The 24,895-nt window shown below is 39.6% G+C and overlaps 1 protein-coding gene and 1 non-coding gene across 2 annotated transcripts in view; one reads left to right on the plus strand and one right to left on the minus strand.

Annotated features, from left to right (window-relative positions):
- Exoc6b (exocyst complex component 6B) overlaps nucleotides 1–24,895 on the minus strand; it is a 455,557-nt gene that overhangs the window by 382,869 nt on the left and 47,793 nt on the right. Inside the window, 4 exon segments of the mRNA NM_001109246.3 lie at nucleotides 595–640; nucleotides 746–836; nucleotides 2,522–2,569; nucleotides 6,812–6,977. Coding sequence (NP_001102716.1) covers nucleotides 595–640; nucleotides 746–836; nucleotides 2,522–2,569; nucleotides 6,812–6,977 — 351 coding nt within the window.
- On the plus strand, nucleotides 21,552–21,656 carry LOC120102746 (small nucleolar RNA U13). The gene has a single exon (XR_015687406.1). It is a non-coding gene; the product is annotated as a small nucleolar RNA U13 (small nucleolar RNA).

Here is a 24,895-nt window from a genome sequence, read left to right on the forward strand (position 1 = left end):
AGTAGACCAAGAAAGGAAGGGAGGGAGGGGAAACCTGCATAGAGAGCTTGCCTGAGTCTGTGCTAAGTACTAGTCTAGATGGGGTATGTATGTGAGGTAAGGAAATGGAGAGAAGCAGTGGAGGATAGAAGTGGTGGGAAAGAAAGGAGACAAGGGCACACTGACAGGAGGTATGAGATGAACACTTAGGGAGGTCAGAAAAGGCAGAGAAATGTCCTAACCCAAACAGCCGAATGGCAAGGTTCATAGGCACCACTGAGTCATCCAGATACAATTAAATATTCTGTAGAGCTGACAGCTCAAGATGCAAGGAGGGCACTAGAGAGATAGGACAGTGGTTGAGGGTAGTTATTGCTTCACAGATGACCCATTCAGACCCTGGCATCTACATCAGACAACACACAAATGCCTGTAATTACAGTTCCAGGGGATCCAATGCCGTCTTCTAGCCTCTGTGGGTATCCACATAACACATGCAGCAAAAACAGAGACATACACGCAGAGACATATAAAAATAAAATAAATCTCTTTTTTAAGTATTGTAAATAAAAGAAAATTTTGGTAATAAAGACCACTCAATTAAAAAAATCTTACCTTTTGGTTTTCATCTGGTCCCTCAGTTTACTGTACATCTCTAGGACTTGAAAGAGAAAACAGGTGACACAGGCATCATTGAAACAAAGTAAACAACTAACTCAGCTAAAGGAATTACATCAAGAATCCCACTCCATTCCCAGGTCCTCACCTGGAAGACACAACATTAGCTTATCAACAGTAGCAGAAATATTTCTCTGTTGTAGTCGACACTGCTTCAGCTCTTCCATTGCTATTACCAGCTTGGCAAAAGGGGGAAAAAAAACAGAATTATGCCAAGAACTGTAAATAAAAAGTTTTCAGTCTTCCCACCTCACATTTAATTCATCCAAGAACTCCAGATTCCTGGTAAGACCTACCAGGCAAGCTAAGAACTGCCTCCTCATCAGTGAACACGCCTACATGGCTCTCCCACCGCCCTGCATGTGCATCTAAACAGGGCTGTTAGCTAGGACATTTGCCCATTTCCCAACCCTACCAGACTCCATGGTTGACATTCTTGTGCCCACTGGGGTCCCAGAGGAAGGCAGTTCTTATCTTCAAGAGGTCCCATTTGAGCAAACAAGCTCCACACCTAAAGGATACAATCTTGCACAAGATCCAGTTTACTGGAGACTAATTTACTCTCTTCCCACAGTCATCTCAAAATGCAACAAACCGTATCTGTAGAATATGGACTGTGTGCAGTGAAAATCTCCATATCTGCATTCAGGGACCATCCCACACATACACCTAAAAATTATATCCCTTAAATATGCAAAAAGAATAAAGAGGTCATTCCGTGGTGGATGACACGGAAGAGGAACGTACTGCAAATCAGAAAGGGCTGACTTTGACCTCAGCCTTGTCAATTACTATAAAATTCCAAACCATCTGTTCTTGTTTCCCCACCAATAAAATAGGAGAAATATCGGTTTTGGCTTTGGATTAAGTAAATAAATGCATGTACACTATAAGTGCAAGTTGTAAAAGCTTAAATGATGAGTTTGTCAATTAACAGAATTGCTTTTTTTAAAGAAATATTTATTGAGCACTCACTTTATAACATTTGTTGTTTAGAAAGACAGAAGAGAAGCAGCAATGAATAAAACAAGCAAACCCTCTAATAATGTGGAGCAAATTCTAATGGAGGGAGACAAACAAAACAACTACATAAGTAAAAACTATGTACCGAAAGTACAACAGCACAGTGGAGAAAAACAAAATGAGGAAAAGCAAAAAGCATGCAGAGAACACGGAAAGAGAGTGCCTATCAGGTAATATACAAACAGGGTGGGGCACACGTGCCTGTAACCCCAGGACTCTGGAGACTGAGATGGGAAGATTGTTTTAAGTTTGTGAGCTCTAGGCTACACAGTAATACCTTGTTTAAAAAAAAAAAATCCAGGTATTTGGTATATTATCAGACATAAAATAAGTAAAATCAATATACACAAAAAAAAAAGAAGAAAGGAAGGAGGGAGGGAGGGAAAATAGAAAGGAAAAAAGTGGGAAGGAGGGAGAGTATGAAGGAGAAAGAGAAAAGTAACATAAGCCAAGATTGGCGGCATCCTCCCAGTAGTCACAACATTGGGAAAGTGGAGGCAGAAGAAACAGTTCAAATCAGACTTAGGCGCCTTGAGACCCTGACTGAAAACAGAAGAATAACAATACAGGAGGGCTGAGCCGGGTGAAGAGGGAGGAAGAACAATCCAGCAGGGATGGTAAACTATTCAATGTCTTTTTCTTTTATACACAGCCTAGAGGCTGCATCTTACTTCAGTGCACCCTGTAGTGGCTATATTCATTTTATTCAGGTAAACATTACAAGAAGTAACAATTGCACCCAAGAACTTCCAACAAACTGCTTATATTCTGTAATCCCCAAAATGAAGAACAGCCATCCAGCACAAAACAGAAGATGTTGTTGAAGGTAAGCTGGCCTTACTTCCTTGCCCTCGTGCTGCAGTTTCCTGTTAGTGTCCGTCACCTGGTTCTGTGGAGAGAAGACAATTTAAACTCATAAAAACAAACACTTTGACAACAGTAGGATAAAGATCAAAATGTAGTATAAAAAGACTGGGGTTAGGTCTACAGATACTTTTTGCATTCCAGCACATGGGGATCCAGCTGCTCTCTCTACAACTTAAACTCCTACCAACTTCTCTACTAGGCATCTCTATGACCTTTTGCAAAAGGAAAAGAAAAGCTGAACAAGAGACATGTTTGCTTTAGATACTAAATTCCAAAGTAAGATACTATCATATCCTCAAGATCACATTCTAACTTTGGAGAGAAAGGGGGTTGGGGGATACAAACAAGAACAAGAAAAGCAGAAAGAAATAAAATAATCCAAAGAGTTTTAATCTGTGCAAAGTCTAGAAAATAGATGTTACCACAGACACTTCTTACTTCACGTGTGCTCCTGAAAAAGCCAGGTACGATCTCAACTGTGTGACACGAGTCAGGTCGTTACTAGTTATCATATTAATTCTACAAGATGAATCACTAAATAGTTTGGGATCACTAATTCATAACAGCTTCTAATACTTCCATTAACCCATCAAGTTCAGACCAGACAGTGGAAATATGTGAATAAGCCTTAAATAAGCTATAACTTATAACACATCCCTTTTCAACTATCTACTCTTGACGTTTCCACTAACATAAAACAAATAAATTTTTAGAAAAGCAATTGCTTATCATCTGAGACATTATCAAAATATGGACAATATTTACTTGTAAACTCCTTAAACAGAGATGATCTGGCCTTCTGCTAGTGCCTGGCACTGGTATACTTAACCTCAACACAGTAGTTCCTACAGTGTCCCTTGACGCATCGAGAATTGCTAGCTAATGTTAGTAGCACATGTGTACAGGTGCATTGCATAAATACACACAAAGAGGGGAAAATAACAAACACTATGAATGCTCAGGAAAGGGACATCGTATGGAGTGTTTTCCACACTTATTTGATTCAACATCATCTCAAGAAACTAGTTTTTCAGAAAACACACTTTTTAAAATTGTAATCTTAAATTACACATGATAACTGGATAATATAGTCCATAACAGATTAGAGACTGCACCCCTGCTTTCAAAGATAAAATAAAATCTGACCTCTTCCAAAAAATATTTTATAAAATCTGAGGAAAAGAAGCAATAGATAGTTATGATCCTAGGAGCATTAGATGTGAAAAACACCATTAACTAATAGTCTGTGAGCTCAGTGAGAGGCAAGAATGAATATAGCCACCAAATGCAACTCTGAGACATTCACCAAAGCATCACCTAAAATTGGGGCAAGCAATCTGTTTCCATTACAGTAAGAGAGTAAGTATTTTCAGCTTTTCAGGCCACAAATTCTCTGCAGTAACTAGCCAACACTGACAGAACTGTAGCAATAAATAAAATGTTATGTGCTGGTGTGGCCAGGTCTCAATAAAACTTTATTTACAACAATAGGGGGCAAACTAGATTTGGCTTTCTAAGCCAGAAGTTGTTATACCCACTCTAAAATAAAAGAAAATGGTAGGGTAACAAGATCAACTGATGAGCATGACATTCAGATGTCATGTATCATGAAGCCACTAACAAACTGCAGCATGATAAAAATGTAAAAAAAGAAAAAAATTAGGAGCTAAATGTATACCACATGAAGAAATGTAGTTATTTTTAGCCCATAGATAAATGAAAGGTGGTTTGGAGACCCTGCACACTTCATCCCACACCTAAACAATGGCTGTTTAAATAACTTGAAGAACTAACAGAAGAAAGGCTGCTTCTAATGAAAGCCTGTCACTAGAAAAATAGGATTCAGCTCAAAGTAAGAGAAACCAATGTGGATTAAAAAAAAAAAAAGGGTATGGTTTCAACCAACTGGGTGTTTTTATCCTATTCTGGAGTTCTCTCAAAATTAAAACCTCTAATACAACTACATTCACAACTATTGTCTATATTAAAATATCCTTGTTTATTGCATCATTTCTCAAAGTTTCTAACCGCAAACTTATAGACATATATTTTACAGTAAGTCTCATGAATACAGACATATACACAGAGATACAAACACAGAGAAATAACACACGGGGACAAAGACGGATACGCAGAGAGAAACGCAACCCTGAAAGGCACAGACACATACACAGACATATGAAATGAACACACACTGAGACAGAGAGAGAAAGAAACAAAGTCAGACACACACACAGACACACACATATATACGCAGACTGAGACAATATTCAAGAAACAATGTTTATCTTTACTAGATATAATACATTTCATTTTTTATTTAATTCTCTTCTGCTTAGTTTCAAGTTTTCTTAGAAATTCTGATCAATGACTAGTAAACTAAACATGCAAATAATCATCAAAAACAAATCCAAAGGAGCCTACTCTATGTCAACAGTAAGAAAAATAGTAACTGTCTTAATTCTAGCTGATAACTATTCTATATTCTACAATGAAAAGAACTGTCTACAAAGACACTGCTAATAAAAAAAAAAGGTATGAAAGTGCGTGACAGACACACATTGTGTATATACTCATACAGAGATGTGTGATCACAAAATAATGAGCATCACAAAGTGCAATGTTATTATATTAACTTAGTGTTATAAGTGCTTGATTTAGACTTAAAACTTTTCCACTTCTAAATTCCTTTCAAGAGTTAAGAAATTCAGCATTCTTCACCCACTTCAAATGGGTTCCCCAGAGCAGACCTTACCAAGTGTACAGCTAGACACTAGTCCCCTCACCCTCAGAGTCACTGGGTAAGAGTCTCAAGCAGCCAAAATACCAAACTAGAAAAATACAGTCAGGTATTCCATCAGAAGCATTCAGACCAATCTGAAGGAATTTGCAACTTGAGCCAATTTAAAGTAGAGGAGAAAGTAGAACAAAGGTGAGTATCAATCAGAAATTAAGGTGAGCAATTGGTAAGTTTCCAGGCAATGATCTGGACCATTTCTCTTAAACCATATTCTATATCTTTTCTATCCTTTGAGCCATCCTGGAACAGGTTCCCAAGACTACGAGGGAGAAGTTTGCAATGCAAAAGACTAAGAAGCACAGAAAAAGAATAATCAAGATTGCAAGGGAGCTATTTGGTATCTAATAGCTTGCTTAGCCTTTCAAAAAAAAAATTTGTTTCTTTGCAATTTTTAAAAAATTCTTTTTTTAGCAATATATTCTTTGAGATGAATTTTATACACGCTGTCCAGTTAACCCCATGAAGAAAAAAATTCTATTAAGGACTCTAATTTACATTCCAACAAGAAAAATGTATAAAGACTAGAGAGAAAAAAATAAAACTCTTATTAATGACAGAACAGATGAGTTTGCTTAGAAAATGGCAAAAATCTAAACTGTTTAACATAACAGAAATTTAGGAGAATAGTCTTTGGATCAAGAAGCCAAGTTATCTAAGAGAAGGGATCTGCTGTGACCTGCGTCTTTCCTGAACATGAATCATGCTGTAGGCAGCACTTCACAGTCACCGCAGGTCTTTTCACCTTGGCCTATCAAGTAAGTAATGGCAGCTTTTTAATGCCTAGCTTGGGGAGGGGGGGGTGTTCCAGCAAGAAGCTGGTGGCTTCAGGAGAAGTTTAAGAAACTGATCACTGGTTCAACCTACTTGTAGGCATTAAACTAAGTTAAAAGAGTATTCTTTATATGGGTTTTGGTATAGAATTTCCACACTTTGTAAAAATCTTACTACACTCCAGGTACAATGAGACACACCTGTAATCTAGTACTGAAGAAACTAGGGAAGGAGGAAACTGGAGGCCAGGATAGGATACATAGGAAGACCCAATCTCAAAGAAATTATCATCACCATCAACATTATAAAAGCCGAGAAATGAGAGTGAAGGCATGGCAGAGTCACATGAATGGAACCTTAAGTACTAGTCTAAGTATGCTGGACTGTGTTCTCTCAAACCTAACCAAAGGGAGCTATGCATGTTTTTAAACCAAGAAAATAATATGACTGTATCTAAACTGTACATGTACTTTGCTTAGTAATGTTCACTTCATACCAACTTTGTGGTTTGCCCAGGCTATCCATGAACCTTCACCTAGATTCTATATTTGAAAAGTGGGAACTTAAGTATCTACCACATGAAAATAAAACAAGCCTGTTCTACAGGTCATGCAGTATGGCCTCTTCTCTGTCAATACTGATCAGAACCCCAGCAGAGGACAGAGGAGCAAATATCTAGGAGTGTCTCCTTACCTTGAGTTTCTGGGCTTCTCCTCGTACTTTCAGCAGTTCAGTAATGGAGTCCACAAAGCCCTGGTAGTGAAAGTTGCACATTTTCTCAATTTCTCTATCATGATTGCGAATACGAGTTTCTAGCTTCTCCATGAATCGTCCATGTTCCTCACCATCATAAACAGACCTTCAAAGAGAAGATGGCATGAAGATTTCAGCACTTCTGAGGAGAAGAAAATTACAAACTTGGAAGAAACTTCTGTAGAAACTAAATAGTCAAGATACATAAACCATCAACTGAGTCCATACTGTCCCCACATTGAAACTGAGTCCATACTGTTCCCACATTGAAACTGAGTCCATACTGTCCCCACATTGAAACTGAGTCCATACTGTCCCCACATTGAAACTGAGTCCATACTGTCCCCACATTGAAACTGAGTCCATACTGTCCCCACATTGAAACTGGGGTGGGTTGGGTTGGGTTGGGTTGGGTTGGTTTTAGGAAAATCCAAAAAAGTTGCTTTCTAGTTCACTTAAAAACATTTGGCACATCATTAGACTGTCATCACAAAATAAAAGACGTGAATTACAGCTCCTGTCCCTTTCTCCATTTAGCTCATCTAGCAAAGCTCGATTTCAATAAATCCAACTATCCAGTTAGTTACTCCATGACACCACCCAAGAAGTTGAATAGTACTGGAGAAAAAAAAATCATAGACAGGCTGGCTAGATTCAGTATGACTACATAGCAGCAATCTAAAATAGTCATTCAACACCACTAGGAAATCCTACTGGAGATGGGATCCCTTGTCTAAAATGCTTGAAAAGTAATGTTTCTGATTGGAGGAATTGGGGGAATATTTGTGTGAGTTACCTTGTATATAAGATTCAAATCCAAACACATAATTCATCATGTTCTCACATAAAAATTATATCCTAAAGGAAAATCTATTCAGTGTCTTAGTGACTTAGTGTTTTGACTACAACAGGTCACAAACATGACCTGGCATTTTCCACTTATGATTCCTTATGAGCACTCGTACTTGAGATTTTTGAATTAGGAATGATCAACCCAGGAAATGATTAACATCTCAAAAAATGATATAAAATCTCATCATGTGGAAATCTTGATTTCTCCTGCCTCAATGTTGATCCACCCCTCTCGCTTACTGTTCTAACTAAACAGTTCTCAGAAAGGAGGGAAGGGAATACACTTAACTATTTCGTCTTCCCTCAGGAAAATCAACCAACCTGCTTACCTCTGTGCTTCCTCCTCTGTCTGCTCTCCACAGTCAGAGCTCATTTGCAGCTAACCCTGCTTATTATGTTAAAGACTTCTGCTCTACATCATGTAACTTGCCCCCTCCATCAGACCATGTCCGTAAAAAGATCAGTGGAGAACATGCCCTGAACTGCATGTGCATGTGCCCTTCCAGCTACCATCTAGGTTTTCTGCTCTCCGTCCTAGCAAAACATTTTCCACTTCTTTTCTTCCCACTAGAGCAAGGATTCATTTTACTCCCTGGTAGCAGCATTTGTTGAGGTTTGGTGCTCACTTCTTCATTAAACACTCTCTTCTAGAGAGGGCAATAGTAGCCACATTAACATGGATTTACCCATTCACTGACACACCTTCCCAGTCTCCCTTCTAGAGCCTCCCCCTCTATTACACCTCTCTATGCTCTCTCACCAAGAATCTCATGGCTTTAAACTCAAATTTCTTGTCACTACTGCACGACTCCAATCATATGATTTGACGGCTTTTAATACTCCGATTGGAGTCATGCAGTAATAAAAGAAATTTGAGTTTAGAATTCAGGGCACTGCTCTCATTTGTAGATTATACATGAGGAAGTCAGTTCTATATGAGTGTGAATATCTCTGCATGTCCCATACCTCTGGTGTCCTAAGAATGTTACTGAGTGTGGTGGGTTGAACAAGAATGGCCCCATAGACTCAAATATTTGAATGCTTAGTTACCAGTGAGTGACACTGTCTGGGAAAGATTAGAAGATTAGGAGGTGTGGCTTTTTGTAGGAGGTATGGCCTTGTTGGAGGAAGAGTACAAACAGGGATGGGCTCTGAGGTTTCAAATGCCAAACCCAATGTCTCTCACTTCCTGCCTGCAGATCCAAATGTACAGCTCTCAGCTACTACTCCAGCACTATGTCTGCCTGTGTGCCACCATGTTCACTGCAATGATGATAATAAACAAAACATCTGAAACTGTAAACAAATTGCTAATCAAATCTTTCTTTTATAAGAGTTCTTATGGTCATGGTATCTGTTCACAGCAATAGACCAGTGACCAAGACACTGAGGTAGAAGTCTTCTGAATTGTACATGGATTTATTTCCCATCCTCTCATGCACATTTCTGTTACCAACAAGTCTAATGTGGTTGATACCTCATGTTCACTTGGTCCAATCAACATAATGGCATCAATATGGTGTACTAATGCAGTACTTTGTAGAAGAGACAGAGGATCAAGATCCATTCAAACTAAGCTATGACACAGAGCTAGAGCATTAATATATAGGTAATATAAAGGTATACTGCTGCCCTTGACAACTGAAATCAAATAGCTTCTGGAGGTCCTTAGAGACAGGTATAGAGAAAAAAAGACAGGCCGCCGGGGAGAGCTCGTAGGCAGCACCCCACGAGCAAACTTGAGCCTCGGGACCACAGGTAAGACCAACTTTTCTGCTGCAAGAGACCTGCCTGGTGAACTCAGGACACACAGAGGCAAAATTCCTCTAGGACCGGGCACTTCCTGTGTTTACCGGGAGTCCCAAACCCGAGGATCCCGGCCCGCAGCAGCTCTCTGCTCCCAAACTCTGTGGGAGAGAGACCTCACCGCCTGGTCAGGTGGGCACTCCTGAGGCTGGAGAGCGGAAGAGACCACCAACACTGCCCACCCCTGCCCACATCCCTGGCCCAAGAGGAAACTGTATACGGCCTCTGGGTTCCCGTGGGGGAGGGCTCAGGAGCGGCAGGATCCCTGCACCTGAGATACCGCCGGAACCTGAAGGGACAGACCGGATAAACAGTTCTCTGCACCCAAATCCCGTGGGAGGGAGAGCTAAACCTACAGAGAGGCAGACACGCCTGGGAAACCAGAAGAGACTGCACTCTGCACACGTCTCTGACGCCAGAGGAAAACACCAAACGCTATCTGGAATCCTGGTGCACGAAGGCTCCCGGAAAGGGCGGCGCAGATCTGCCTGGTGGCTGCCGCCACTTCCGCGTAGGCAGCACCCCACGAGCAAACTTGAGCCTCGGGACCACAGGTAAGACCAACTTTTCTGCTGCAAGTGACCTGCCTGATGAACACCAGACACAGGCCCACAGGAACAGCTGAAGGCCTGTAGAGAGGAAAAACTACACGCCTGAAAGCAGAACACTCTGTCCCCATAACTGGCTGAAAGAAAACAGGAAAACAGGTCTACAGCACTCCTGACACACAGGCATATAGGACAGTCTAGCCACTGTCAGAAATAGCAGAACAAAGTAACACTAGAGATAATCTGATGGCGAGAGGCAAGCGCAGGAACCCAAGCAACAGAAACCAAGACTACATGGCATCATCGGAGCCCAATTCTCCCACCAAAGCAAACACGGAATATCCAAACACACCAGAAAAGCAAGATCTAGTTTCAAAATCATATTTGATCAGGATGCTGGAGGACTTCAAGAAAGATGTGAAGAACTCCCTTAGAGAGCAAGTAGAAGCCTACAGAGAGGAATCGCAAAAATCCCTGAAAGAATTCCAGGAAATCATAAATGAACAAGTAGAAGCCCATAGAGGGGAGTCACAAAAATCCCTGAAAGAATTCCAGGAAATCATAAATAAACAAGTAGAAGCCCATAGAGAGGAGTCACAAAAATCCCTGAAAGAATTCCAGGAAAACACAATCAAACAGTTGAAGGAATTAAAAATGGAAATAGAAGCAATCAAGAAAGAACACATGGAAACAACCCTGGATATAGAAAACCAAAAGAAGAGACAAGGAGCTGTAGATACGAGCTTCACCAACAGAATACAAGAGATGGAAGAGAGAATCTCAGGAGCAGAAGATTCCATAGAAATCATTGACTCAACTGTCAAAGATAATGTAAAGCGGAAAAAGCTACTGGTCCAAAACATACAGGAAATCCAGGACTCAATGAGAAGATCAAACCTAAGGATAATAGGTATAGAAGAGAGTGAAGATCCCAGCTCAAAGGACCAGTAAATATCTTCAACAAAATCATAGAAGAAAACTTCCCTAACCTAAAAAAAGAGATACCCATAGGCATACAAGAAGCCTACAGAACTCCAAATAGATTGGACCAGGAAAGAAACACTTCCCGTCACATAATAGTCAAAACACCAAACGCAAAAATACTCAATAAAATTCTGGCAAACCGAATCCAAGAGCACATCAAAACAATCATCCACCATGATCAAGTAGGCTTCATCCCAGGCATGCAGGGATGGTTTAATATACGGAAAACCATCAACGTGATCCATTATATAAACAAACTGAAAGAACAAAACCACATGATCATTTCATTAGATGCTGAGAAAGCATTTGACAAAATTCAACACCCCTTCATGATAAAAGTCCTGGAAAGAATAGGAATTCAGGCCCATACCTAAACATAGTAAAAGCCATATACAGCAAACCAGTTGCTAACATTAAACTAAATGGAGAGAAACTTGAAGCAATCCCACTAAAATCAGGGACTAGACAAGGCTGCCCACTCTCTCCCTACTTATTCAATATAGTTCTTGAAGTTCTACCCAGAGCAATCAGACAACAAAAAGGGGTCAAGGGGATACAGATCGGAAAAGAAGAAGTCAAAATATCACTATTTGCAGATGATATGATAGTATATTTAAGTGATCCCAAAAGTTCCACCAGAGAACTACTAAACCTGATAAACAACTTCAGCAAAGTGGCTGGGTATAAAATTAACTCAAATAAATCATTAGCCTTCCTCTACACAAAAGAGAAACAAGCCGAGAAAGAAATTAGGGAAACGGCACCCTTCATAATAGACCCAAATAATATAAAGTACCTCGGTGTGACTTTAACCAAGCAAGTAAAAGATTTGTACAATAAGAACTTCAAGACTCTGAAGAAAGAAATTGAAGAAGACCTCAGAATATGGAAAGATCTCCCATGCTCATGGATTGGCAGGATTAATATAATAAAAAATGGCCATTTTACCAAAAGCAATCTACAGATTCAATGCAATCCCCATCAAAATACCAATCCAATTCTTCAAAGAGTTAGACAGAACAATTTGCAAATTCATCTGGAATAACAAAAAACCCAGGATAGCTAAAACTATCCTCAACAATAAAAGGACTTCAGGGGGAATCACTATCCCTGAACTCAAGCAGTATTACAGAACAATAGTGATAAAAACTGCATTGTATTGGTACAGAGACAGACAGATAGACCAATGGAACAGAATTGAAGACCCGGAAATGAACCCACACACCTATGGGCACTTGATTTTTGACAAAGGAGCCAAAACCATCAAATGGAAAAAAGATAGCATTTTCAGCAAATGGTGCTGGTTCAACTGGAGGTCAACATGTAGAAGAATGCAGATCGATCCATGCTTATCACCCTGTACAAAGCTTAAGTCCAAGTGGATCAAGGACCTCCACATCAAACCAGATACACTCAAACTAATAGAAGAAAAACTAGGGAAGCATCTGGAACACATGGGCACTGGAAAAAATTTCCTGAACAAAACACCAATGGCTTATGCTCTAAGATCAAGAATCGACAAATGGGATCTCATAAAACTGCAAAGCTTCTGGTAAGGCAAAGGACACTGTGGTTAGGACAAAACGGCAACCAACAGATTGGGAAAAGATCTTTACCAATCCTACAACAGATAGAGGCCTTATATCCAAAATATACAAAGAACTCAAGAAGTTAGACCGCAGGGAGACAAATAACCCTATTAAAAAATGGGGTTCAGAGCTAAACAAAGAATTTACAGCTGAGGAATGCCGAATGGCTGAGAAACACCTAAAGAAATGTTCAACATCTTTAGTCATAAGGGAAATGCAAATCAAAACAACCCTGAGATTTCACCTCACACAAGTGAGAATGGCTAAGATCAAAAACTCAGGTGACAGCAGATGCTGGCGAGGATGCGGAGAAAGAGGAACACTCCTCCATTGTTGGTGGGATTGCAGACTGGTACAACCATTCTGGAAATCAGTCTGGAGGTTCCTCAGAAAATTGGACATTGAACTGCCTGAGGATCCAGCTATACCTCTCTTGGGCATATACCCAAAAGATGCCCCAACATATAAAAGAGACACGTGCTCCACTATGTTCATCGAAGCCTTATTTATAATAGCCAGAAGCTGGAAAGAACCCAGATGCCCTTCAACAGAGGAATGGATACAGAAAATGTGTTACATCTACACAATGGAATATTACTCAGCTATCAAAAACAATGACTTTATGAAATTCGTAGGCAAATGGTCGAAACTGGAAAATATCATCCTGAGTGAGGTAACCCAATCACAGAAAGACATACATGGTATGCACTCATTGATAAGTGGCTATTAGCCCAAATGCTTGAATTACCCAAGATGCCTAGAACAAATGAAACTCAAGACAGATGATCAAAATGTGAATGCTTCACTCCTTCTTTAAAAGGGGAACAAGAATACCCTTGGCAGGGAATAGAGAGGCAAAGATTAAAACAGACACAGAAGGAACACCCATTCAGAGCCTGACCCACATGTGGCCCATGCATATACAGCCATCCAATTAGACAAGATGGATGAAGCAAAGAAGTGCAGGCCTACAGGAGCCGGATGTAGATCTCTCCTGAGAGACACAGCCAGAATACAGCAAACACAGAGGCGAATGCCAGCAGCAAACCACTGAACTGAGAATAGGACCCCCGCTGAAGGAATCAGAGAAAGAACTGGAAGAGCTTGAAGGGGCTCGAGACTCCATATGTACAACAATGCCAAGCAACCAGAGCTTCCAGGGACTAAGCCACTACCCAAAGACTATACATGGACTGACCCTGGACTCTGACCTCATAGGTAGCATTGAATATCCTAGTAAGAGCACCAGTGGAAGGGGAAGCCCTGGGTCTTGCTAAGACTGAACCCCCAGTGAACTAGATTGTTGGGGGGAGGGCGGCAAGGGGGAAGGATGGGGAGGGGAACACTCATAAAGAAGGGGAGGGGGGAGGAGGATGTTTGCCCGGAAACCAGTAAAGGGAATAACACTCGAAATGTATATAAGAAATACTCAAGTTAATAAAAAATAAAAAAAAGACATTTCCTAGATCAATAGCTACATACCATGTACCAGGAGATGTGTCAATCTCCTCAAGAAAGGACACCCCATCTGGTACAGCAGCTGCAATTGGAGTCACTACTTGATAAAGGTTTTGATAGTCAACTGTCATTCTCCACCCAGGCATCTTTCGAGTTCTTGCTGGTTACACTAATTTCTGCAACTGCTCCAGGGATGCAACACTGTATTGATTCACTATTTTTCCTGAAACAGGCAACTCTAAAGGCATTTAGCCTTTCCAACCACAACCATAATAGCCTTCACTCCACAGGTCAGGGAACTAGTACAAGAATTCATCCAACTTCTATGTATATCTATGTATGTATGATATGGTAGAGAGGTTGGATAACCACAGGATGAGTTCAGATACCCACTAGACCTGTGAATCAGATTTCAGCCAAAACTCTATTAATCCTCTGTCCTCCATTAAGCCCCACTTTAACTGGAGGGTCATAATATTTCTTGAGGTCTCCTGGACCCACATGCTGACTGGGACATGTCAACAGTATCTCTGGTCCCTGACACTCCTTCAGCAAACAAATATTTGCTCAGTGACCATGTTTTTTGAGTCCAGAGTGATGTGTGGTACAGGATCATCATGCACTTATCTTCTGGATAAAACAGTTTACTTTCCTCATCATGTCAGTTCACTACCCAAAATAAGGGTATCAGACAGGCACAAAGACATACACAGACATGCCTACATTCCAGTAAAAATTCAACACTGACTTCAGTAAAAACACAGCCATCAAGATTCATTCCCGTTCCTTGGAAAGGAAAGATGAAAAAATTATAAGCAGCCCTCCAAGTGGATGATTTTACAGAAGCTATGCAGAGCACATAAGACTGAACCCACCACAGACATTTCAGTAAGTTTCAAGCTTAACTCTTCTCCTTCTAAGTAAAAATACTAATATTCCCTGTCATATAGAAAACTAGGAGGAAAAAAAATCACTAAAAAAACCCTCAAACTTAAAAAGTAGGCTGGTACTATTCTATTTTATAAAAAAAAATTAAATTTCAGTATATTCTGATTCAGTAATAACTTCTACAGTAGGTTCTACCAGGAAAAGTTCTCATTCATTCTCTCCAAAGATAAAGAACAAACTTGATGGAGTCGGGGGGGACCCCAAAGTTCAGAAATTTGGGCACCAGCAGAGCATGTAATCCGAGCAATTGGGAGGTATCCAAGCTGAGCCTAACTGACTCGTGTGGCCCCTGAACTATGTAAGGCCTACTCAAAAAAAGAAAACAAAAGAAAATCAGAATTTAGGTAATACCTCCTTGGGTTTCCTATTTTTAAAAAAGAAAAGAAAACCTAAAGTAAAACTCAAAGTAAGAAAATGTGGATTTTAGATGCCTGATTATGAGGTCTTCGTCTAAGCACTGTAATTAGCTACATCTTTGGCCAATTCAATTAATCTCTCTGACCTTCAGCTCTTTCTCATTTACCAAATAGGAAACAGCAATCAATTACAATTTCCCTGAAGTACTAGCTGAGCATTAAGCTTCCCAATTGAGGCACATAATGAGAAAGAGCAAGCATTTTGAGGACAGACAGACAGCAGGTAGTAGTTTTAATCTCCTTATCAGTGTCACCAAGTTTCTACTTAGAATCTTCATGATTTTAACACTCTCTTATAGTATGATGTGGAGTAACTTTAAAGGTTTACAGTGGAGTAGAAAATTTTAAAATTAAAGTAAGAATTGGTTGGTATGGAGTTCCCAGACCTGTAATTCCAACATTCAGGAAGCTGAGGCTGGAGCCTGAGCTCAGAGTAATTAGTAACAAGACAGCCAGGACAATAGGGCAAGAACCTGTCTCAAAAAAACAGTTCAAACTTAAATGAAGTAAAGAAGACAGTGTTTAGGATACTCTATATTTCCCATTTTTTGGAAATTTACAGAACTCCCTGGTTCTGTGTGAATTCTTTATGTACATGCAAGTGAAAAGAATACACAGTTTCCATAAGGCTATCAGACAGGTGAGAACATACTTTCTTGCATCTTTTGTCCTTAATTACAAATTACTTCTACCAGAGTAAAAATCAAATGTGAAAAGACCTTATAAACTACACAGACTCGGCATTTCAAATATATCTCACCATAAGTCATCAACAGATACAAAAGGCAAAAATAAACAAACAATTCTTAAACTGGAAAACTTAGAGATCTACTAAGCTTTCTGCTGGCAGCCAGCACTGTTCTTAATAGTACTGCACTATTTTTCCTTCTTAACAAACTAAAGTGGAGAAAGACTGCCATCTAGTGATGACCAATTTCTAATATTTCTTAAAACATGGGACTTGATGTAACTAAATAAGACAGACTGATGAAAAACATCTAAAACCTGCATTTGATCAAATCTATGGGTCCAAGACAGGGGATGTAGCTCAACTGGTAGAATGTAACCTTTCTTCAGAAGGCCCAGGACTGCATAAGACTGGGCATGCTGCTAACAGTAGGAAGGCAGAGACAGGCCGTCCTCAGCTACAGAACAAGTTTGAGGCCAGCAGGAGCTACCTGAGACCTTGTCTCTACCTCCAAACCCTCCCAATTCCCCACCCAAAATAAAAGGCAGTTGTAGAAAATGCCAACTCTTTAAAATATTATTGTACTTCTCTATGCTTCTGATACAAGGTGCATAACAGTTAAACAAGACTATAGAACAAACAATGAGGAATTGCTTATCTATTCCATCACAAGAATATCCTAATACTGTATAAAGTAAGAAAGAAATGCTTAGAAATTAACTGTGATTTGTATACAGTAATGCTGACTCAAGTAAAATGGTGACCTAAGAGTCTGATTTCCATAACCTCCCTGTATACTATAGATTTTTTACAAAAGGTATATTCATGCATCCTAGTGTGCATTGGTAATAATACACTGTAGGATGATGTCATACAGGTGAAGGCAGGTACAAGATAGAAAAGGCCTCTCATTGAATGAAAAGGAAGGATGGGCAGGAGAAAAGTTTTAGAAAGAGGGGGAGACTGGAGTGAGGGAGAAGAAGCAGTGGAGAGAACATGGAGGTTAATGTTAAGATTCCTCTCTGCACATTTACAGGTTGTTATGAATATTCTTAAGGGATGGATGTGTACGGGGCTTTGTATGTCTAGGTGGGCAATTATATATTATCAACTGGATCAGAGGTTATTGTGTTGTGTGTTCTTTCATATGGCAAGTTAAGTTCAAGAGAATACATGGTGGCTGGAGACACTAGGCTGCCATGAAATTGGGATAGATGTTTCTGGCATGGTGGAAACCTGCCTTGGGAACTAGATTGGTATAGAGATTGTTGCCAGGCTCAGAGAGAAGCCATCCGCAGTGTGATATGGGATAGAGCAAAGCAGGTGAGAGACTTTGCTGACGGAGATGAAGATATCTAACCAGATATCTTGGGGCACTACTGTGCTAGACCTAATGCAGGATAAAAGACAAGATTTTTTTTATAATTTTATAGACAATACACTTTTATACTTCATAATGGTTCCATATCCCTCTCCCACCTAGATTTCAAGAGCATTATTTTAAAAGCTTTTAACTGATAACATGACACTTAAAGCTTGAATTCAACAAATATTTACCATTCTCCTACACTAAACCACTACAGAAGTATATGATTTGCATAAAACCAAAATCAGCTTCAATCTGCTTTTCCAGAGATAAAGAAGGAACCATATCGGGTGATGCACACTCACTCTCTCTGCACTCAGGAGGCTGAGGTCAGCCAAGACTAAAAGGGAAGACCTTGTTGCGAAGGTGGAGTGGGAGCTGGGCAATGGTGGCACATCTCTTTAGTCTGAGCACAAGCGGGGAAGAGGCACACAGATCTCTGCCTTGTCTCCAGAGTGAGTTCCAGGACAGCCAGGGGCTACACAGAGAAACCCTGTCTAAAAAGAGAAAGAGGAGGGAGGAGAGAAAGGAGAGAAGAACGAGGAGAGAGAAGAGAGGGGTAATTCCACTGCAGGGTGAGTCAGTTATGGATTAACTATGTCTATATAACAACTACTGATCCGTCTTTGTTTGAGCAGTCCCTACTCTGTCTGGTGTTTCACCTTCCTATCCTACCAGTAGAGGTAAAGTCTAAGTTACCTTGTCAGTGACCAGTTAACATAAGGATGTGTAATACAACTCTCACCAATGAGAAGGAAAATCTGTTAGGGAAAGGCCAAAGTAGGGGAGGGGAGTGTGTAAAAAGTTGCTTTTCCTACCTTAAACAATGTCCTGCAAAAATAAGACACTTATAGGCAGGTGAAGCAACTACCCTAAAAAGAGAGGAAATGGTGTCAATAATCCCAGTTTAGAAAGGGGAAAGTGTAGAAAACACCAGAGTCCTGGACTGTGGAGAAATTCTCACCAGCTATCTCCAGATACTCCATTTGTCAGTCAGTTACCAATTATTTAAACCACTTTCCCTCTATACTCTGCTATTTGCATAGCAAAGTATCCTAAATGACAGCATGTTATACAGTTTGCAAAAGCAAATCAAAGAGCAAGACAAAAATCAGTGCCCACAGTTTGTTAAGGACTCCAGTCTCCAGCCTCAAATATCCTTCCCCTTCCATGTCAAAGTAAATCTCATCCACTCTTAAAACCACAGCTCACAACTCTCTTCTCCTGAAGAACCATTTCTAATCACTTAGAGCCTTTTATCCCCACCTCCTTTGTAACTAACTGCCCTCACCAAATTTATTAAACTCTATTCTGATGGCCTGTTCAATTATCAATCTTCTTATACTAAAACATTAGTCCTCCCTTGTACAAAGACTGTCTTACCCATTTTATCTCCATTTTTCACAGAGCCTGGAAGTGGAAGGATTCTCCCAGAGAAGTGGACACAAAGGGATACAAAGCAGAAATGTAAATCAAGCCATACTTGTGGAATCACCCGTGTTTCAGAGATGGGTGCAAGAGTAATTAATACAGGAGACCAAACATACCTACACATATATCTTGAGACCAAGGAGAGAACTCGAGACACAAAGGACTAAACATTTTCAGTTTGGGGTTTTGGTTTTGATTATCCAAGACAAAAATTCCAGAGTTTGTTCTGGTTTTTTTCTTTTTCATATATCTTTTTTAACTTGTCATGGCTTTATCCCTCAAACATTTCCTTCCCATTAAACTCCATAAAAGCATCATTAGTGTTTTTGTTTATTCCAAAAGTTAAAAATAAAGTGGAAAAACACATTTGAGCATGATGTTGAAAGAGAACTAGAAGAGGTCAAACGGAGTTTACATCTCTTCTTACTTCAGAATGTCTACTGATTGTACTCAGACTTCAGGACGATAATTTGGATGCTCTGGGTACACTTCATATCATGGATCACTGCATATCATCATCAGTACCTGACCATGCATATTGTAATTAATGAAGTCCAAGCTGATCACAAAACATCTGACAGTTAATACCATTGATCTATCAACTTGTCTAGAGTAATCTAGGAGACAAGCCTCTGGGAATGTCTATGATGTGGTCTCTAGATTAGGTTAACTAATATGGAAAGATGTACCATTTCATGGGTTAGAGCAATGGTTCTCAAGTTTCCTAATGCTGTGACCCTTTAATATAGTTTCTCATGTTATTATGCCCCCCAACCATAATTTTTTGTTAACTGTAATTTCACTACTGTTATGAATCATAATGTAAATATCTATGTTTTCTGATGGTCTTAGGCAACTCCTGTAAAAAGGTCGTCCGCCACCAAAGAGGTCTTGACAGGTTCAGAACAGCTGGGATAGAGTTTATAACTCAGTAAAAAAGGAAGAAGCAAGCTGAACCAGCTGAGGTACCTAGTTAACATATCAATGTAGACCTGGCCACCAGGTTCTCTGCAACCCTCAGTTCCAACCTGTTACGGGGTATGGCTAGCATTCCCCCACACACACCAAAAATTTGTCCAGTACAGGAGCTAAACTGCCCTTCTCCCAGCTGCTCTTCCCTATATAATGCAGCCATTTTGGTTTCCTATTCCTTTAGTTTACTCTCTGGCTCAATCTGTTGGTCCTGGTCGTCAGTTGCTACACACTCTCCACTACCCCTCCTCACATGGCTCAAGGTCTTGTCCACTCTGGACTCTCCCAAATGTCTCTGTCTCTGACTATGCTCCTTTTAGCTAAAATAAACTTTCTCCTCCATCACTTCTAGAAGTAGTCATGTCCTTACGTTTTTTCCTTTTTTTCATTCAAATACCAGCATATAATTGTCAGTTATGAATGAAGCTGTGTGAGATTTTTGAGACTTTGTGAGAAAACACTGAGTAAACAAGGCAAAAGTCCTGTAATATCTGATTAATTTCGCCATAACATGGGCTGTTCTTGGAATGTGCTTTCATGCCCCTCTCAGATGTAATTAAGTAGGAGTATGTTTTACTTTAGATTACACACCATTTTACCCATTAGTATTCAGAATGTTTCTAAGCATGACTTGCCTCCTGACTGTACACAGCTTCAACTCGTGTGACCTTTGCTCTTCTGACCTTGCTTAACCATCAAGAATACCCTATAAATTGTCTGATAATACTCCACCTCATTTTTAGGCTCCACTTTCCCAGACCAACTAGAGCTTAAGTTTCATTTCATAACTATATTTTCTGGCTGTGGTGTAATATAACCAACCACCTTCTACTCTTGCCACCCTGCCTTTCCCATCATGATGGACGGTATCCCCTTAAACTGAAAGCCAAAACAAAGCCTTCCTCCTTGAAGTTACTTCATGTCAAGAATTTGATTAGAGCAATGTAAAAGGCAACTAATATAATATTTAAATGTCTTTGTAACACCACATAAGAGCAAACACATTCCAATCCTTTTTGTATCTTTGCAGATCCCAATATATCTGACTGGCTTCATCAAGATAGCCCATATAACCAAGAGGATGCTATAAGGAAATTCTGCCTCAGGCAAGAAAGGAAGCCAAAAGTAGGTACTTTCAAAAACAGGGTGGGGCAACTTCAGCTGGCACCTAGCCAAAGAGCCTTCCAAAGAATGTGACTTGGGTTAAATACAACCAGAGAGTCTCAGAAGAGGAAAATTTGTCATAAAATATTAGCCAAATAAACAACGGAAATCAAACAGGAATAAACCAATAAAAGCAAAGATACTCCAACTTAAGTATACAAAGACTGTCATAAGTAAAACCTGGGTATTATCACCATCACCATCATCATCACCATTACCATCATCACCACCACCACCACCACCACCACCACCACCATCATCATCATCATTAGTAGCTGAAGATATAAAGTTCAATGAAGTTTGTCAGTGGCTTTATTTTGTCCTTTATACAAATTTGTGTTAAAAGCCAAAAGATTTATTCAATTGCTTTTTTTAGCTGAATCATTAATGTTACTAATTATAACTATAATGTTACTAATTATAATTATAAGATGAGAAATAAGAGTACTTGAGGCAGAATCTTTTTTTAGTTCATAAGCAAGATAATTAATTATTCATATCACTGTGTGATACATACCACCCTCAAACCTTGTTATGAAGTTGGGTACATTACCTGTTTGACATGAGAAAAAGAAAAAGAATGCCTGGGAAGGTATGTGACTAAAATCCTAAGCTACATAGTAAGTCAACCTGGGATACAATGAGACCCTGTCTTTAAAAAAATAAAAATTAACTAATTTTTAAAAAGAATGGATGAATGAGTAGGGTGGTATATCCCTGTAAATTCAACATTCTACGACCTAAGTAGGAGAATCACTGCAAGTTCAAGGCCAGCCTGATCTCCACAGTGAGTCCAAGCCAACCAGAGCAATTTAATACTCCAAAATTAAGTCCCTAGCACTGAAAACCCTGAGGGACCAATAAAGGATAATAGAGTTGTTTCCATTCAAAAAACTGTAATAGAAAACAAAGTAGCAAAACAAGATGATGCTCCCACGAGCAATGCAAAGCAGCAGACACACTGAAAACACTCCTGGTAGTGAATCTTAAAACCTAAACTAAAGGTCTAGACCATCAGTGCATGGCTTCATAGTAAAGGAAACAAAGGGCATCTCTAGTGACTGGAATAAAAAGGAACAGGAATCAAAGAGACAAAAGAGGGGAACCTTAAATGAATAAAACCACGATATCTCAAGAAGGGTAAAGGGAGCCTGCAAGGAGACCTCCCTCCTCTGGTACTGATTCTGGTTGCAGGAGAAAGAACTTCCGGTCATTTTAAACCAAAGATTAAGTCTCATAGATATGCTATTAATATCTGTGCAGTCTGAAAAATGTCCAATTCTTCATTTTGGGCCAGGCATGGAGATACATCTTTTATCCCAGCACTGAGAAAGTCAGAAGTAGAAGGATCAGTTCCTTGAGTTCAAGTTCAAACCCAGCCTGGGAAACATAGCAAAATATCATCTCTCAAATAATAATTACTATTTATTTTAGAAGCAATCTCCTTTGCAATGTCCACAGATAACTGGCTGAATGGACATAAATTTTCCCTAGAGAAATATACTTTAATTCATATTTCCAAGACTTCTGAGAAGTAATGGTTCTTTAACATAGAATTTAAGTATCAACAAACAAATCTTAGAACTAGACATTTTTAAAAACTAAAGGTTTAAAAAGAATAAAAAACTATGGGTCAAGACTTACCCAGACTTAAAACTGATATGTATAAATTAAAAATAAATGATATATTTAAAGAAGTAGCAAACATTTAAACCAAAACAAAAAGAAACATTAAACTTTTAATTCCAATACTGAAGAAAATACAAAATTGCAAGTAAGAAGGGCCAGCAAGATGGCTGAGAAGGTAAAGGTACTTACTTGCTGCTAAGCCTTACAATCTGACTTCCATCCCTGGGACTCACATAATAGAAGGAAAGAATCAAATCTGGCAAGTTGTCCCAGAATCAAATCTGGCAAGTTGTCCCAGACCTCCACCCATGCTACACACATACAGACACGAATAAATAAATGAAATAAAAAATACACTGTTATAGCATGCACTAATAGTCTGTTTTTAAAGGAATAAGCCACAAAATCTGTTGAAACACCTGGTTACCCTTCAATTGGAGTGGTATAGGGTGAGATATTCCTTCACACCATGGTATCACTATTTACTACTTAACCCTCATATTGACAATAAAATCTAAACTGACCTTGACCTTAGGAAACCATGTGTGGTTGGAAATAAATTCCATCAAAAGTATTATCCTTCCATTTACCCAAACACCTCATTCTATCCTCCAGTCACACTGGAAAACAGGCCTAAGAATGAATGAGCACCATTAAGGACATTTCACTCGTGGCGGGTTAATATTCATTTGTTTGAAATTTTTTATTTGTTCATATCTTTGAAAGACTGCTACACTGAATACCACATACATATGATTTATTTACATGTGCATCACTCCCATGGGAACCATGAGTTCCTTGAGAGTCCACACCTGGAACAATGCCTACATTCCAGAGAGAAGGCATTATAAAGTGACACAGGGCCTATGGCAGGACCCAAAGATGGTTCAACTTTTTCTAGGACAGGCACTAGGGATGATAATAAACACTGCGACTAAAACGTAAACTCAAGCCCTAGTACTGCAAATAATCTATACTTCAGCTAAAATAGTAATGCAGAAAGAACCAGAGGAAAAGAAGAAAGAGGCTCAAGGGAATTTCTTACAGAAGAGTGTCTGGGAATAATTTGTTATTTCCCTAGCTCTCCTCTAGCCCTTCTGGAAGCTGGGAGCAACAAAGGCTGGTTCCAAGGAGAGCTGGTGTTTCTAGTCCTTACTGCCAACTGAAGGGGGAGGGTGACAGCAGTCCCTAAGGGCTTTTAGGAAAAATTGCTTCCAGGTGGAAATTTTTTATGGTACTATGCAGCCTACAGCTCCCCCCCTTCCCCCTGCCTTCCTTCACAACTACTGATGATTAAACCATGGACAATCAGGCAGCAACAATGGAAACAGTCAGACAGCTTCCAAACAACATGGTTATATGCTCCAAATTATCAAGTTAACTCTCAATCCATTGGCAAAGTTTGGTTTTGTTTTTAAAGGAAAGGGCAAGGTGGTGTTTATTAAAGATCTGTAGAAGTAGCCAAGAACCCTCTCGTATAATGATAAGCATCAGTACCAACCAGCCCCACATAACACAGACATAGAAGGAAGATAGGGACAATCTTCAGTCTTCTGTTACCTACCGATTTTTATAACTTTAGTCTTGTCTGGATTGAACACTCCATTAAACCGTCTGTCATCCTAAGAGTACACAGGAAACTTTGACCTGGTGTCATGATGAAAAGCTAGATCAGTTTACACCTGAATGTGGTACTGAAAAGGTTCTCTGTCTGTCTGTCTGTCTGACTGACTCTCTCTCTGTCTGAGGTCAAAGTGAATGTGTGCCAACTCAAAGTGGGGATTATAATGCTAGCCATGCAAAAAGCACAGAAAAAGTAATCCTATGACACTGACTGAATCTGTTCCCGTGTCACTCAAACTGAAAAGGATATACCTAATTTAACATTTCTAAATCATAATAAAAGGAAGCACCTTTTTTATTGGATATTTTTATTTACATTTCAAATGTTATTTCTTTTCCCAGTTTCCTCATCCATAAGCCCCCTATCCCATCCTCCCTCCCCCTTGTTCTAAGAAGGTGTTCCCCCTCCCCAACTACCTTGACATTCCTCTACACTGGGGGGGTCCAGTCTTGGCAGGACCAAGGGCTTCTCCTCCCATTGGTGACCAACAAGGCCTGTATCAAAATGTCAAATGAGTATCTTCCATATAGTAACTCAGCTATCCCTTAA

This window comes from Rattus norvegicus, chromosome 4 (genome assembly GCF_021556685.1).
Source record: "Rattus norvegicus strain SHRSP/BbbUtx chromosome 4, alternate assembly SHRSP_T2T, whole genome shotgun sequence".
Lineage (NCBI taxonomy): Eukaryota > Metazoa > Chordata > Mammalia > Rodentia > Muridae > Rattus > Rattus norvegicus.